The following is a 16,692-nucleotide window of genomic DNA, read 5'->3' on the forward strand; positions in this document are numbered from 1 at the left end:
CCGGGGCACAACCTCGAAACGATGGTTGCTCGATAACCGAATTCCGGCACTGTCTCGAAACAATCAACCTTTTAAAACTGAGCCGAGATGTACTTCGTTGATGGACTTCCGTTTAAGAGACATGTTCTTGATTGAGCTTATGTTTGGTAAAGCGTTAGACGTTGAATAGTATCACCATAAATTTCGAATTTAGTTTAGAAAGGATTTGGCGCCAAAAAGCGTACCATCAGTGGCACCTAGCTACACGTTTAAGAATGGGAGGTTATTCAATTGCCTGCACACACACGCTCATACACAAGGGAGCACCATCCCATAGACCTCAGCAAAGTTTCTCCCTGCTAGCCTATTGCCGATGTACGGTACCTATGAAGACGGTGGTCAACTTCATAACGACAGGTTCATAGAGACTTCGCCAGCATCGAAAGCTGAGATAATTCCCGTGCCGACACTCAAATTTTTCACGCAAATATTTGCACAGCTAAAAAAGCAAGCGAAACAAAAGAAGCAATATTTTCTTTTATTCAAACGCTTGCTCTTTGTCCCATTAGCATATACTGCCTGCACTCCAAGACAAATACGTATACAGTTGGTACATAATTTTATCTTTTTTCCCTCTCCCCCTTCCCCGAGTGCTGTGCCTCATTCTTCGTTACTCGTGAATGTAGCACCTATCTACAACATTCATCCCTGCACGGCCTGTTTCGTCCCACAATCGTACCACGCATCAGTGCAGCCCAAGTTTCTTTGCCCTTGTGTGATCCCGCCATGGTTCAAACAACCTATCCTCGAGCAGAGGCAGCAACCAGAGATAAGGGTGCGCTGCGACCACAACCGACTCTCTGTATCTATTATGGCGGGCTGCGTCAGCGGTGGCGGCAGCAGCGACACACCGAAACAGTCGCAGCCAGACACCGTCAGCTTCCGCTAACCCAGCGAGCCGCCAGACAAGGCCTCGTGTCATAGAATCTCCCAGTCGGTTGCAGCAGAGTGGACCGCGCCACCGGCTAGAGTGTCGTACTTCTCGCGTGGTCAGTTCGGATTGTCTGTCGCTTGCGACTGCTCACACGGGTCTGCACACGGCTCCGTCATCTCGTGTTAACCCGTTCCTTCGTGCAGTTGTGGCTTGACGATATCGGCGTCAGAAATCGACGACAGCCACGATCAGGTCTGGTAGTTGTTCGATTCCGTATTTGTTTATATCGCTGTTGGTCTGAACTAGGTTTACACGAGCTTTTCGACATCTTGTGCTTAGATAGCCTGCTAGCCAGTCCCCCTCGTTGTTGGTTTCTGCGCAGACGCCATAACAGCAATCTGCAACCTCACCACGTTTACCCAGCCTAACAAGCCTTGATCACGTTGTGACGAAGAACACTGAACGGGAACGCAAACGAGACGCTATGGCCGGTGACGACAAGAAAGACCAAGTTGCGCAGCAGTCCCCCCTTCAAGTCCAGAAGCAATCAAAGCAGGATCAGCAAAATGGTGACGGCGATAATGGTAAGCGATATTTCGAGTAGAGGTATTGGTCAGATATTTGATCATTGGTCGTGTAAATTTGTCCTTTTTTGGAGTCTCAGACGATCTCTACTAGGACCGAAGTTCGTAGTATCGTGGTAACAAGTCGCCACATTCATCAAGCATCAACGTGTGTCACGGTTAGAATGGCTGCTTTACGCGTTCGCGTTTATCCGATTTCATCATTGATTGAATAATCGCCACAAAAGTGACGAAATTTAGACGTCCTCTTGAGCGCGTGTGCATGTCCTTCATTGTGCGATGGTGCTAGGCTTGAACCGACTTTGCCTACCTGTGCTCCCGGGAAGGGCGGTGCCTTCATGCACGTGTAGTTAGCCTACTGCTCAGCAACACGTACCTATGCTGTACGTCCTTCCTTCTCGTGTTTGTGGAAAAGCTCACCCATCCGGTTGCTCGCAGCGTAGCACGCTTCTCACGTTACCATGCAATTATCTTGAAACGCAAGTTTGTCGCCGCGAATTTTCTCTTGTACAATTAATAAGAGATGCCATAAGCATAACACCCGTTGTTAGTTCGCAATGTGGTCTATCTCTGGCGGGCTTCTTATTGTCCAATTCGGAGTTCAACGGCCTCTGAGCTGTTGCCGCTAAGCAACAACAGCAGCGGCACCCGTGGAATGTTCGCTTCGCAGACGCCCTAACGCGTCCAATCAAAGTTGTTTCACGACTATATTGTGGCTATCAAGTCTAGTCTATATATATATGCACCTTTGCAGTTAGTTTAGTGCCTCAGTTTTTTTACCACATTTGAAACGCGCTATCTGCTCCTCTCTAATTATTGGAAAGCAAGTTCGTTGCGAAACTAACCCGTTACTCTGCGGCACTTTATAATGCTCTTAAATTATTGATTTATAATAATAATATTACTATTATTATTAATACCCTTTAATTAGGCTTCTAGTAAGCAATTCTCGTAGTCGCGTTCAGTTTTCATCCTAGAGACTGCAACCCGACGTGTATGCGTTCTTTTGCGGAACCAAGACACTTCTTGAAGGTACTAATACACACACCCGTCTGATTCTACTAAGACTGCATAAATAAATCTAGGCCTTGTCGAACGTTCTTGACGCATGTTTCGGATCAACGCTCTTTTAACTTTCTTTAGCCCTTTATAATATACTTATATAACGTATAATTGGTCTCTCGGTGAATGGATGCCTTGCTGGAGCGTTGTGAAAACGTACCAGCTGTTATTAGTGAAAAAGGCATAAGTCTGCTTTAAGGTTGCTGCTTTAAGGTTTATTGTCTCCACTTCACCACTCGTTAGATGACGAATGGGACAAAATTTTTCCAAGGGAAGAAATAATTATGATAATTTATTAGTTCCGTGTTTAGATATATATAACGACATTTGCATATATATATATATATATATATATATATATATATATATATATATATATATATATGCAGGTGTCGTTATTGCAAAAATCGGCGATTACTAAACACACTACATTGCATTTAAGAGTCGAACACCTTGGAGATGTAATTTAGAACTCCGATATACCCTGTTTTGCCGTCCACCGGTTTTCCTTCGTGTTACTGCTTTACACAGCGTTTTTTGTCTTCTAGTGTTTTTGGCATAGCACACTTCGCTTTTTGCCTTAATCCCGCTGCCATGGTATGTTATCTGTTATCGTGTGCTTGCTGCTATTAGAGCATAGACTGTAGAGATGTGCCTGTTGTGTGGTTGTGTGGTGTTTTTGTTGTTCCACTCCACTGTGCTATGCACCACCTCGCTTGGTGCAATGTGATTTTGATTAGGATCGATTGACGATTTGGCGCCGTTGAAGGTGCGTATCTTGACCGATCCCGGTCTCGTGAAAATGATGTCCAACAAGCTCACCTCGTTGATAGGAACTCCGACGCACTATATCGCCTCGCTGCCGAACCAAGTGAAGCTCCGCATCAAGGCGTTGAAGAAGCTTCAGGTCGAGTACTTCAAGCTGCACGGGCAATTCTACCGAGAGGCTGCTGAGCTCGAGCACAGGTTCTACATCAAATACGATGAGCTGATGAGCAAACGGCGCGATATCGTCGAGGGCAAACATGAACCGGATGCTGGCGAATGCGAGTATAAGGAGCCGAATGAGGAGTTAGCTGCCGACCTAAGTAAAGTAACCATCGACGATGCGGTAAGTATTATATTTGATAAGAGCACAATCAATATAGCTGATAATTAAGGATATAATGCACTTCCCGATTGATCCGTACTTGAATGTGGCATTACATAGACAAATATACAGGTCTATATACAAATACGTATGAATTATTGTTAATGAATTATTGTTTTTAACATTGTAGAATTTTTCAGAATGCAGTTACCAGTGACTGTTCAATGTCCTATGCAATATCTTCAATTTTTCAGTTTTTCTTCAATTTTTGTTATTTTCACGATGCAAAAAGGAAACGGGCAATTACTTAATGGGTAGACAACTTCCCCGGTTCCTGTAATGTTGCGGTGATATGTTCATTTAGTAAACGTAGAAAAATGTATACTTGGTTTCGTGCTCCTAAGAATCAGCCCTCTGAGGCAATTTTTATCGGCACTAACACCAAGTATAAAATTCGGATCATTTGGACCTATTCGAATCTGCATCAGACCTGCGAATCTACTCGAATCTGCCAATCCTTTTTACTTTGCTCACTCTTCCGATAGTAAAATTTTTGCCAGAAGCGTCTCAATACGACACGTCAGCATGATGATAGGTTCTTTCACCGAGGATGGTGGCGACGTGCAAGTACATAAAAAGACGCGTTTCGCGCACGCTAGTTTATCCTCTGTCGACATGTAAGGTCTTACTAACTGGTGCTCATCGATCGTTTTTATGTTGTCCAAAGCTTGTTGTCGTATATTATACTTCGCCATACTACTAGTTGCTGAACGAGGCACGCAGCAACGCGTAATGTAGGCACATCGAGTGTTTATCCGATAATAGCAGCTATTGAGCGCGCAGCCGTGATTGGCGGCCGCCATTGGACAGCATCGCGCGATTCCTTATAGTGGCTGCAATGTTGTCATGGTCGTGGCGACGGTGGTGAGTTTGCTTTTATTACCGCCGCTGCTGCTGCTCTTGTTCCTAGCAAGGACTTGCGTGCCCCGTGAGACCCTATCAATTCAGTACGTCAATTCGGATCTTCTAAATAGTGCCTTTTTCACTTATTCAGTAGCTCGTACCCTTTTGTAAGCTCCGCTTGTTTCCTTGCAACGATACTGATCGCTATATGTCGCCCGGGTCGTTACGGCTGCCTGCCGCCTGGTATGACTGTCTTACCTTCCTGATTCTTGTGTTCGCAGTTTATAACCACGTGGAGCACGCACACGTCTCAACCAGTTGACTTGGGAGATGCATTAGTCAATTTTTAATCAATTCGTTAGTCTCAGGCTCCTACCAATGGGAATGGAGAATAAGTAGCTTATTAGGCGTATTATCGCGCAAGGCTAGTAGAGAACATCGGTGGTTCGGTTGCTTTGTGCTACACACAGTAACATGCTAGACAGTAAATAGCATTACCGATAACGAAGTCGGTCTAAGGTAAGGGAGTGGATAAATGATTACATAATCGCGCAGTAAACCGCTGCACGGGCAGTACTAGCATCAATTGCCAGCAGCTGTTATTAGTACGTAGGGATATCGGACACACATGGCTGCTGTGTGGGTTGATACGCCGATGTGACGACGTCACCAATAAGCGGCATGACTGCCGACCTACCCAAGAATAGAGCTGATTAATATTGGAGCACATCAATTCGATTAGGAGCCTAATCACTCTTAAATCATTTGCAAAAAAGTCGAAGGAAGGGTTCATCGTAAGCTTCATGGGCCTTATTGTAAATTATAGGTTATCTCATCCCAAAAATAGTACCTAATGTCTGCGTTAAAATGCATGCATTTCGAGTATTTTGTGATGCATGTACGCATGCATTTTATTGTGCATCTTCATATTAACGTATAGAAGTCGTTAAGCGATGGCAACAGAAACTATCAACTCTACAGGTTTGTAGTCCTAGTAAAACTGCGCTGCTATACTAAGCACGCTTATAATTAAGGAAACAAAACTCCAATTTTCTTCATGTCTCCAAGTCTCCTAGTTTTGCTTTAGATGCACTTGCACTAATCTGCGATAATCTAGTCTGCGAAGGGGTAATCCGATGTCAATAGTATTATATTTAGTGGCAATTTACTCAGATAACTAAAATCTTAAAATGACCCAGGTAGGATTAAAGAGAAACGAAACGATACCTTGTGACGATTTTGTGTAATGGAAACTTTTACGATTCTTCAGTCATTGTGCCGACCACTTAATGGAAACAGATTCGAGTGGACGCGGGCAGGGAGGGCAAATAATCCGTTCATCTGACCTGGCTGGTACTACCGATGTATTACTAAATGTCCGCAATGCAGTGCCTATTTAGCCATTATTATCGGTATTGCCCTTCCTATCAAAAACGTGCGTACTGGAACAGAAGTGATTTATTAAACGTAATGATGAACCGTTGCATATACTTTTCGGAGATTTTTTTAGCTTAGGTTTGACAACATGGATGTTGCGTATCTCTTGCAGTGAACTTGAAGACTCGTAATATCCTGCGTTTTTTGGATAAGCTTTGCGCTTGAAAAATTCATATTTGGTATTCCTCAGTCATTGAAACATCACTTGAAGTGTAATTATAAGTGTATGATTAACACTGCAAGCAAACTTGTTTACTCGTAAACTAAGATCATTGCTCTAACCGAACTTGATGTAGATAAGAGAGACTGTTTCTTTACGCTACTTTCGGAGCAGGCTGGCTTCTGTTACCGTGACAGTGCAAAACGGCCTGGCAACAATTGCTGTAATGGTTGTGCTTTTTTAACAAAATGATAGCCCCGTTTGGACTCCGATAGGCACTGTACAACTATTTCGATGCAAACTAGTTCCTTTTTGATTTACAAGGTTTATTCTGCAGGCAATCTTACGTTAATCACTGCTTTTCGTTCCTTGTTGATGCAACCGTATATTAGACGTCGCATTTTAGGACATTTACCGGTTGAGATGCATTGTCAACATGTTCTGTATGTGTAGTAGTTCGTCTTATTGCGCGCCTACACTCTGTTTAGAAAAATATCCTTATCTATCAAATTCTGATTAGATGTTGAAACTTCTCAAGCACAACAACTTGAGCAAAAGGTGTCGCGCTAGCCAATTAACTTTCCTCGCTTGAATCAACGTGTCGAAGGCCGTAAGCCTTATTGATATGCCTGTACTGAAAACATCTCTAGAACTTGTCACCTACGATTGTTCGTATTTTCTGTCGCGTCGATAGAGAAGGCAAAGCCTACTTAAACCTTTGAGTTTCATGCAAGTCAGTTACTTCTTCCAGTGAAGCGCCAGAAACAGGAGTCGCATGGCGTGGTTGGGCCGATAGGGGCTTGGAAAATTCGAACGTATTAATGAGGGTGGGGCATTGACCAGCATTAATTGAAAGTCACAGCAAGGCCTCGCATATATTTAGAATCTTTGAGTGCGCTGGAATATTCGAATCCATACTTCGGGTATAATAATAATAACATTTTGAAATTGAAGTGCCTATTTGCCAGTTACTGTATCGTGATTACTCTGATGCAAAAGTTATCAAGCACAATTTACTACTGTTAAACTCGCAGTTGTTGCTTGTATCTTCGTAAGGACAATGAGAGGTGGTAGATGCAGTTCTTGGTAATTAAGGCGTATTTATTAATACGTCTTAGCTCCAGCTAACCTATTCGCTTGTTTGTCTACCTCTTGCTGTTTCACAAAACAGTCCGTCACCGGCGTCCCGTCGTTCTGGCTTACATGCATGAAGAACGTTGCTGACGGTATCCACGAGTTCGTGATGGAAGATGATGAGCCCATCCTTGAGCACCTCACTGATGTCGTTGTCGAGGACAATATCGATTCGTTCAAGCTGCATTTCCACTTCTCTCCTAACGAATACTTCAGGTACGGCTAACATTGACGTAGGGTACGTCTGCCTGTGCGTATATTTGTACACAATTCCACTCTATTCAACTGGACCGTCTGTGCAGTTCCTTAGATTAGCGAAAAATAACCTACCACATTTAGTATTGTATATTGGGTAAGGCTGTCTGGGCTATGGTAAAAAATATGTCAAAAAATTATAAAATTTGCTATTTACCGAAGATTTATGCAAGAGGAATGTTTGAAATGTAAATGCGACAGGAGTAGGCAGGCAAATTTCCATCACAATAGTTGGCTAAACCTGCAGCTATCGGAGGTCAGTCTTAGTATATTTGTACTTTCTATCGCTCAATTAATTTGAATTAGGTGACATAAAATTTGTTTTAATTGAAGGGTCCCTACCATACCTTGTATGGGGTTCAGTTTTAGCAAGAATCTGCTGGGCTACCACGGCTGAGTTACCGAATTGGGCTATGTCAGGCATCATTATGCTGGTCAATTTGAGTGGATCATTACCAAGGCTCAAAATATTCGTTCGTGTAGAATTTTGTCGTCGCTTGACGTTGGTTAATCTTTGCTCATCGTTTATTTTGTCCATTCAGCAACACAATTTTGACGAAAGAGTTCAAGTTGAAGCTCGCTCCGACCGACGAGGACCCGTTCAATTTCGATGGACCGGAGATTGTCGCTATGAAAGGAATGAAAATCGATTGGAAGAGTGATGATAAGAACGTTACACAACGAAAGATTTCGAAAAAGCAGAAAAACAAGAAAACGGGCACAACGCGCACCGTCACGAAAACGGTGCAAACGGACTCGTTCTTCAATTTCTTCTCACATCCAGAGTGGATTGAGGATAGCGAAGACATGGAAGAAGACCTTGCGGAGACCTTTCACGCGGATATCACTCTCGGATCATTCTTTCGTGAGCGCCTGGTACCTCGCGCCGTTCTCTACTTCACAGGTCAGCGGCATTTCCATCTTCGGCGAAGTGAATCCCACACACTTGCGTAGCAGCAGCATATAATAGTTTGTCTTAATTAGAGTGTATTTTTTAGCTCAATCAGTTTGTATTATTGAAATTTTTCTCCTTATTCCACATATTATTTTACTAAGTCATGTATCACTTGACTGGTGACAATCATTGTTTCGTTTCTTCGAGATTAAGACACAAGTCTTAGGTCGTTTTGAAGTGGATTGCGACATAGCTGCTTAGTCTTATTCACTTAAGACTCTCGACGTTGTTTTGCCAAAAGAAGTAGGAGAAAACGACCTAAAATGTTTTGGCTTAACTGCTTAACCTACGCGCTATACTTCTATATTGGCGCCAGTAAAATAATTGCATTCAATCCAAATTCAAAAGTATCGCGTAGATAGATCAGTCCGAAAGGTTGACCCTGGTTTGACTTAAGCTGTTTAAAGTATACAGTTCGATAATCACAGTGACCAAAACTTGATTGCCTTAATCGGCGCAAACTTCCGCCAAAGAGATACAATTGACTTGACAGCTGAATTATAACTAATAGGCTAACGGCTCATGTTCAGTTAGAAAGACTAACATATTAGGTGCGGTCTGGCGACGAGTTTCGGGTTTGTTTTATTGTTTAGTTCCTTTTAAACGACAGGCCAACGAATTAACGCGCAAACAGCTACTTCTATTTCCTTAGCCATTGCAAGAGCTAAGCAATAATTTGAGCCAATTGATATTTGTCCATCAAAAAGTTCTATTTTTTGTATTCATAATGTTTTGTTTTATAATGGTAGCTAGCAGGCTGCTGTTGTTTTTGTTACCAGGGTCTCCCAAGCACTTGTTAGATTTCGAAACAATAATGTAAGCTTTATAGTTTATCGAGTATACGTATCATCAGCGTGTGTCAACACGGAGTTTGCTTGTTTTATGATTGTAGGTGAACTAGCCCAGTTCGACGAATACGACGAGGAAGAAATTGATGAGGAATTGGACGAGGTCGACGAAGACGCCGGTGTGTAGACAGACATATCACAATCAGTAAGATTAGGAGGGAGGACAATTACTACAAGCAACGGGTGGCAATATATACATACATATATATAAATCGTATCCTATGATCCACACACAAGATATTATTCAACTACGTTGTACGGGTTTCCAGTGGAATTGTGATGGAACGTTTGTAATAGCGAGAGAGAGAGAAAGCGAGAGAGCGAGAGGCAGAAAATATGGGATTAATTTTAGGGAAACGTAAACCAATATTCAATATATCAATTTACAACACTTAATCAACGGAATAATATCTAACCTGGAGTTTGAGCAACATGACGTTAATCAAGCGAGTCGTCATAGTTTTATCATATAATATTTGGTGATAAAAAAATACTAATTCGTTTACATTACGCTGTGGTTTATCGTTACTCAGTATGAGTTTCATTATAAAAGAATGGCCCGGCCTGTTGACAGGTCGGTTTCGAATGTAGGTGACGTTAATCAAACAGTTAGATACGAATAACCTAGGTACCGAGTGATATTTGAGGCTCGTTTTGAGGAGGACGAGTGAGTCGCATTCTGTTCATTCGAGTTTGTAATTTATTATTTCCGAACTTCTAATGACTGTGCATCAAAGGTTCCTGCCTCTGTTTCTTTGATGCCTATTACCATTGTTGTTATTTTCAATGAGCGCACGCGAATGTCGCCTTTGTGATATAATCCAGAGATAAACTTCTACCGAGCAGAATAATGGTGGAGGACCAAAAATCCTAATAATGTTACTTTTACCGTGCTTACATTTTGGACATACGACATATGACAGAATCGAAATATAGTCGGCCAACCTTTTCGTAAAAAAAGCAAAAAACTTGAATTATCATAACATTTATCAGCCTTTCAAATTTTTTTAATTCTAATTTTGTTTGAAGACATATAATGAAAGAAAGTTCGACAAATTCTCCATCTCAACAGCTCATAAACTGGTAATTATCAACATGTTCTTGACAGACTATATTTTAGACTAAGAATGAGTGTTCACAAAAAAATTAAGAGCGAAGTTATACACCACACTATTAGACGAATACGATTCAGTATATTTATGAACATATTTACGTATTTCGACGCATAAATATACGACATTACCTATTACATGTAGGTTGATACAGTTAAGTACATGAATATATATAATTAGTAATTGTTTGTCTCGTTATCTACATATAATAGTTTAGTCTGTGTTGCTGCCCTTTCTTTCCTATTAAGCTGGTATCGTTTGGTGTTATCGTTTGGTTTTCTGATGTATTTTCTCCTAGATATAGATTTCTCTTCAATATTGATGTTCAGTTACATACACTGCATGAATCAAGTCATGTATTAATGACAGTAATATATATATATATACTATGGCTTTTCCCATTTATGCTCGTCAAGAGCCGTCAAGAGACAATGCGATGTAAAGTGCGCTGAAAATGAACGGAAAACAATCAGAGTCCGTACTATCAATCTAAAACGACATTGATATCACCAACGCTGCTTCATACGAGCGGCCCTGACCATGCCGTCGTGTTTACAACGGTCTTTGGCGCCATTAGAACTCTGTTCTCTGTGCTGATTATCATAATAGTGCTATTGCGGTGATAACAATATAGGAAAAGGTCATACAAACAAACCGTATACATCCTTTGAGAATGAGCGATTGCTGATTCAACTCGTCAGGAAGAGAGCCAACTTATAAATCTTTATATATAATGTGTATATATATATATATATATAAATACATATATATAAATATATATATATATATATATATATATATATATATATGGCTTAATATTATGGTTATTTAATAAAATATGTGAGATTATATTTGCTAAGATGCGTTCTTACTTCTGTGATCTTACAGCATAATTATTGACTCACAGCTTATCACTTTTTGTTCATTGCACGCGATTTCCCTGCATGAAATTAGCCTTCCCTTTATTTTACCAGCTTTTTATAGTTCGTGGTTACCAGGATTAGGTTAGGTATGTTAGTAACGACTGTTGTAAGATTAGTTAACTCTACTTAGAATCGATTAATGAATACACATTATTCTTCGATTTAATGGTATATGCAATAGTGGTGCGAATTATAAGCGCAGTAAATAGGGTGGCGTATAAGCTAATTTAATTCAATGAAGAACGCGTTGAATCTTAAGTTTTGCCTTCAAGATATAGAGGGCCTTGTAGTGTCCGCACAGAAGTTTTGCAGACACTACAAAGAGTTAAACAACGTATCTACACAACAAATTTATCGTGCAATTATCTACTGCAGCAAGATTAATTTCTCTAGATCTTTAGAAGATCATACTATCTTTTCGCCTGCTACAGGTTACATCATGCTTTATTACTCAATATGCTGAGCAGTCAGGTTTCTACGTGTATGTTACTAAATACCCAATATATATATATATATATATATATATACTGTCTAACCTGACAACGCCTTACTGATCTCAGCACTTCATAAATGATATTCGCTCTATTGTTAATGCGCTCTCTTCGTAACTCTCTCGCTCTCAGTTTGACTCTCGTTACTCGACATTTTGGTGCTTCAAATCATCTGAAGTCGTGTAGTTCTCCTGTTTGTGGAAGGGTCTAATTAGTAGGAAAGGTGGTGGGATACGAAGTTGACCAATCATGTTGGTCCATTTTACGGCTTAAGTACAGTAGTGACCCCTTAGTAGCTCTTTTTTTCTGGCTTTTTTCTATTAGTGCACTCAAATTTGTTTTGATTTTTCCAATCTACTCTTATCGATTTTCACAGCAAAGCAAACTTTCGTGTACAAAAATGAGATGAAGGCTGAGAAAAGCAAAAATCATTCGATGTCACATAGACTTTGTGAATGCCACCGTTTCCAACTCACAGCAAGCTCAACTTTCCCAATAATCTCCCACAACGTACCAACTCATGATTTTTTTCTTCTAGACCCAGAGGCCGACCCCGATTTCAGGCCTTCGAAGAAAGCCTTGCGTAAGGCTGCAGCCCAACAGCAGGAGTGCAAGCAACAGTAAAGGACTTCATTAGAGACAAAGATAAATATAGGTATGCTGCGACGAATGCGAAATGCGAGGATCTTAAGTCTTGCTGAGACGAGCTACGCCGGTTTAGCTAACCAAGTCCAGTACATTCAGCATTGGCAGTAAGGATTATGGAACTGAAATGAGATTGCGCCATCGGAAAAGCGGGTCAGGCCTGCTATCAGCAATAATACCAACGGCAACAAGCTTAACAACAATGTTGCCGTACCAATAGGAAGGTTTACCTGATGCATCAATAAGGACATGCGAGGGAAAAGCGTGACTTTGACGTATGTGATTTTGCTCAAATACGCAGCAAGAGCCACTACAAGTATTGTATTTCGCCAATGTCTATTATATTAAAGACTTTGTGGATTATTATAAAAAAAAAGAGTAGGTTGTAGAATATGATAAAACGAGACTTTTCATATATAAAATACGGATGCATCTATATTCAATCAACATTGACAATATCATTAAGAAAAAAATATTTTTGGTCAAAATTTCCCCTCTCATTTTGACAAGCAAATTTGTATCCAAGTTTTGAATTACATCATTTCGGCATTACTGCGGTAATTAGACAGTCCACCTTGTTTATGGATAGCTGAACATTGCATTGAAGTCTGGTTAATTAACGACGCATTCTTTCAACTATTGTTGTTATTATTCCAATTGTTACAGTTTTGCTATGTAGCAAGGTGCGTTTGTTCTCATTAATAGTCTTTTGATCATTTCTCCACATAATATGCATCGATACTGAACAATTCTCATAGCACCTATACTCGTTTGTATTCCGAAGTGTGCAGACGAGTTTATCGAATTTGGAGTTAGCTCACCCCTCTATTTGAAAGGCGGCAAAGACACTATTATTTTCATTATAATGATTGCCTGCATTTTGTATTAATAAAATAGTGTATGATGATGTCAATACAACGCTTGGTGATACCATACGAGGATACGTTGTTTTCGATAATTAACCGTACTCGATAAATCCTAAGCTTACGCTCTATTGACACAGTAACACAGTCAATACCCCGATACGCGGATCCATTAACGGGCGGATGCGCAAGATATGATAAGTATACAACAGCAAAATGAATGAGTGGAAAACAACAACAAAGCACGGTAGTGATTGAAACCTTCCTGTGGAATCACAGGACTCTGGCCACGGGCACGAGTGCCGCTGAGAGAAGCTGGTGCTATGCTGAGGCGTTTGCTAGATTGTCGAGGTTTCGTTGAAACGGCACGACGGTGTTATTGTTGTCAAGCCTAACTCATGTGTACCAGTGCCGCGTGGTGAACGTTGTAAAAATTATGAAATAATGGGAAAAAAGTATGTGAAAATGTCATGAAAATGACAGAACATTAGACCGCATAGAAGCAAAGCAATGAGACGATGAGCAAAACGAAACGTGAAGTAATAAACCACATGGAATGAGACACGAATAATTCCTTTGAGGATAGAACACAACAATGTTATTTTTTGCGTAATAAATAATCAATAAACACTGCGTCGGCGGAATGCAATCGTTGTTACATGCATATGTGTTGTTTGTATTTGGTACGTTGGTAAATTAACACGCCGTGTAATAATCTGATTTACAGTCCAAGCATGTGAATTCGCCCTGTTGTTGATTGGATTTTGTTAATGTGGCCCTTCTCAGAAGTCAGCAGTGTTACAACAATAATGCAAAAATACTTCGCCTACTATGCATCTACTACGCATCTAGTGAAGACTCAGCAAATTTAGGTTTTTTGAACAGATAAATCGAACTATTTCGAAAAATAAGTACCCTAATTCTTGTTTATCAGAACTTATATAGCAGGGAAAAGCGTTAAACAATACATCCATAGATTATCTTTTCCACTGCGTATTTTATCTCAGTACACTTAATTCCCTATGGGAATGCATAGCCTCATATCATATGGTACCTCCTATTGACTAAAATTGCTTTTCCAATTTATTTTTTACAGTATTTTTTTTTATTTTTAATACACAGTGTAACAGTTGTTTTTTGCTTAATGATGAGCAAATCAAGTATATATAATCGAACAAAAATCCGAAGCTAGAACTAAAATTGTTGTTGTTGAACCAAATAGTACTGTGGCGTTTTGATTAATATTTCTGTTTGTAGACGAAACTTCGCAACGATTTGTTAGCAGAAACTAAAATAGAATGATATATTTACAAGATCAATTGCTTTCTATTGCCGTGGATCAGTATTGTGATCCTATCTTCTGAAGGTCCGCCAGGTTTCATAATCCACCAGCTCATGAGCAGCAATCTGTTAACTTGTGTAATTAAATAACTTGTACACCACAACAATCACATAAAAAAGTTAAATAGATAAAATGTAGACGATTACATGTCGCTATGGATTCTGAAGCAAAATTTTTAACTCTTGGTTTCTCGCGATATCACGATTTCAGTCAACCGAACTACGCTCGCTTCGAAACGCTAGCTAAGAATTTCGTGAACAAACCAAGCCCCTCCGCAGATTTCATGTACACAAGTATGCAATCCGCAGACGGCGCGTGCCACTACCAAAATTGACTAAAAGTCCGGGACAGGTGGTGGGCCGAATGCTGCACTGCGATGACCAGGCGCGAATCACCGATGTTGAGCCAGCTTAACTGTCAGTTTGTATGTTTTGATCATGTTTAGCTTGCTCGGCTCAATGGGAAAACTCGCGTATGGCACTGACTGTGTTACCGACTGCCTCCGCAATCGACAGAAGCAAACATGAAAAGGCTTGCTTTTTTGCTAGCCATTCGCTGTCAGCGTCCATCGTATGTGTTCCTATTGTGCCGATGTGGTTATCTGGTATCCGTAGATTCAACGTAGGCTTAGCCGAGTCTTCGGCTCAGTGGCCTATTTTTGTCCGGGGAGCCAGCTCTCCTTTAAAGAACGCAGGAGATGATCCGAAGCGGCTTCTTTTCTGGCTTTTTATAGCCTAGCTACTTGCGATATCGAACAATTTTTGAGTGTTCCAGGAGGGCTTAAGGAATATGCCGTCGCGCTGAGCCGTCCACATAGGGTCTCGGGTAGCTGTGTTCAGTAGTTTTTCATAGAAAAAATGGCAAGGCAGCACCAAAAGGACAGAACTCAACAGCCAACACAACGAAGAGGTATGCAAAGGCTAAACCAAGCTTTCGTCGTTCTTAAGGCTTATTTCCCTTCCAAACGGGAATGTGTTAAGGCAGATACCGCGCCCAAACGAAAAAGATCGATATTTTATTTGTGTTCAGAAGAAAAATAGTTATATTGGACGAGCATAGAATTTTAAAAATGATCTATTGATAATTTTGGTATCGATGTACCTGGTTGGAGAGATTGCTTAACGACGGCGTTGCAGCACTCGACGCCATTTAGTATTCAAAACACATGCACGATATCTTGTGTAGAGACATGTAGTATCTGTCGAATTAATCGAACCGTACTCCATAAATAAATCCTATTTTCTAAAGTCTATTTAGCGTATCCATATACAAAATTTGCACAAGAAATATGAAAACGCTGTGTCTGGGTATCGAAGTAGGTCGGGATATATCATTATTAATTTTTTGTTATTCTCTTCGTGTCATAATGTCCGCCCGACGAGTTCTACTTAGCTGATATAGTGCTCTTTCATTGAAAAGCTAAAATTTTAGGTATGGATAGTTAGTACTATTGAATATGATGAAAAAAACGAACTACGAGCGACAGTTCCATCTCAATTTTTCCGGTTGATAGACGTGTCTTTCTGATATCGCAAAAAACTTGTCTATCGCAAAAAAACTTGTCTTTTTGATTAAGCAATTGCTTTCTTCGGCATTTTCAGTTGATCACTAATGACCATTCCTTTCTCCCCTATCTTAATGCTAATGTCAATTATCGCTGCAGCTGTCTGTACTTTAAGTAAGCTAAAAGTGTCAAACATTGCCGGTTCAAGTTTCGCCCTCGATATGAACAGTAGATATGCTTAAATTAAGAGGAGTTCAGGATAAAAAGAGAAGGAAGTTAAGCGGCGAAAATGGTGACCTACGTTTGCAGTTTCACGAAAACCTTTCACATGGCTGAGTTCTAAATCTACTTAACTAGATATCGTGCATACTTGGGAGGAGTCGGACATATTCGTAAGGGCGAGGGGTATCGGCGCTTACTTTAAAAAAAATCAACGTTAAGATATTATTACTGCACTAGGCGGTACATTTC

At 40.5% G+C, this 16,692-nt stretch overlaps 1 protein-coding gene across 4 annotated transcripts; it reads left to right on the forward strand.

Annotated features, from left to right (window-relative positions):
* The first annotated feature begins 891 nt into the window (after positions 1–891).
* On the forward strand, positions 892–14,033 carry LOC111249336 (nucleosome assembly protein 1-like 1). 4 transcript variants are annotated; one of them, XM_022803077.2, is made up of 7 exons: positions 892–1,165; positions 1,368–1,497; positions 3,300–3,670; positions 7,321–7,499; positions 8,081–8,442; positions 9,386–9,460; positions 12,406–14,033. In XM_022803077.2, exons 2-7 carry the CDS (start codon positions 1,398–1,400, stop codon positions 12,489–12,491), a joined length of 1,173 nt encoding a protein of 390 aa, XP_022658812.1. In that variant the 5' UTR covers positions 892–1,165; positions 1,368–1,397; the 3' UTR covers positions 12,492–14,033. The 4 variants fall into 4 exon arrangements, with proteins under 4 accessions (XP_022658812.1, XP_086843749.1, XP_086843748.1 ...); XM_086987623.1 differs by having other exon boundaries at positions 894–1,165; positions 3,329–3,670; XM_086987622.1 differs by having other exon boundaries at positions 897–1,165; positions 3,393–3,670.
* The last annotated feature ends 2,659 nt before the right edge of the window (positions 14,034–16,692 follow it).

The sequence above is a fragment of the Varroa destructor genome, unplaced genomic scaffold, assembly GCF_002443255.2.
Source record: "Varroa destructor unplaced genomic scaffold, Vdes_3.0 BEIS01000004.1, whole genome shotgun sequence".
Classification (NCBI taxonomy): Eukaryota; Metazoa; Arthropoda; class Arachnida; order Mesostigmata; family Varroidae; genus Varroa; species Varroa destructor.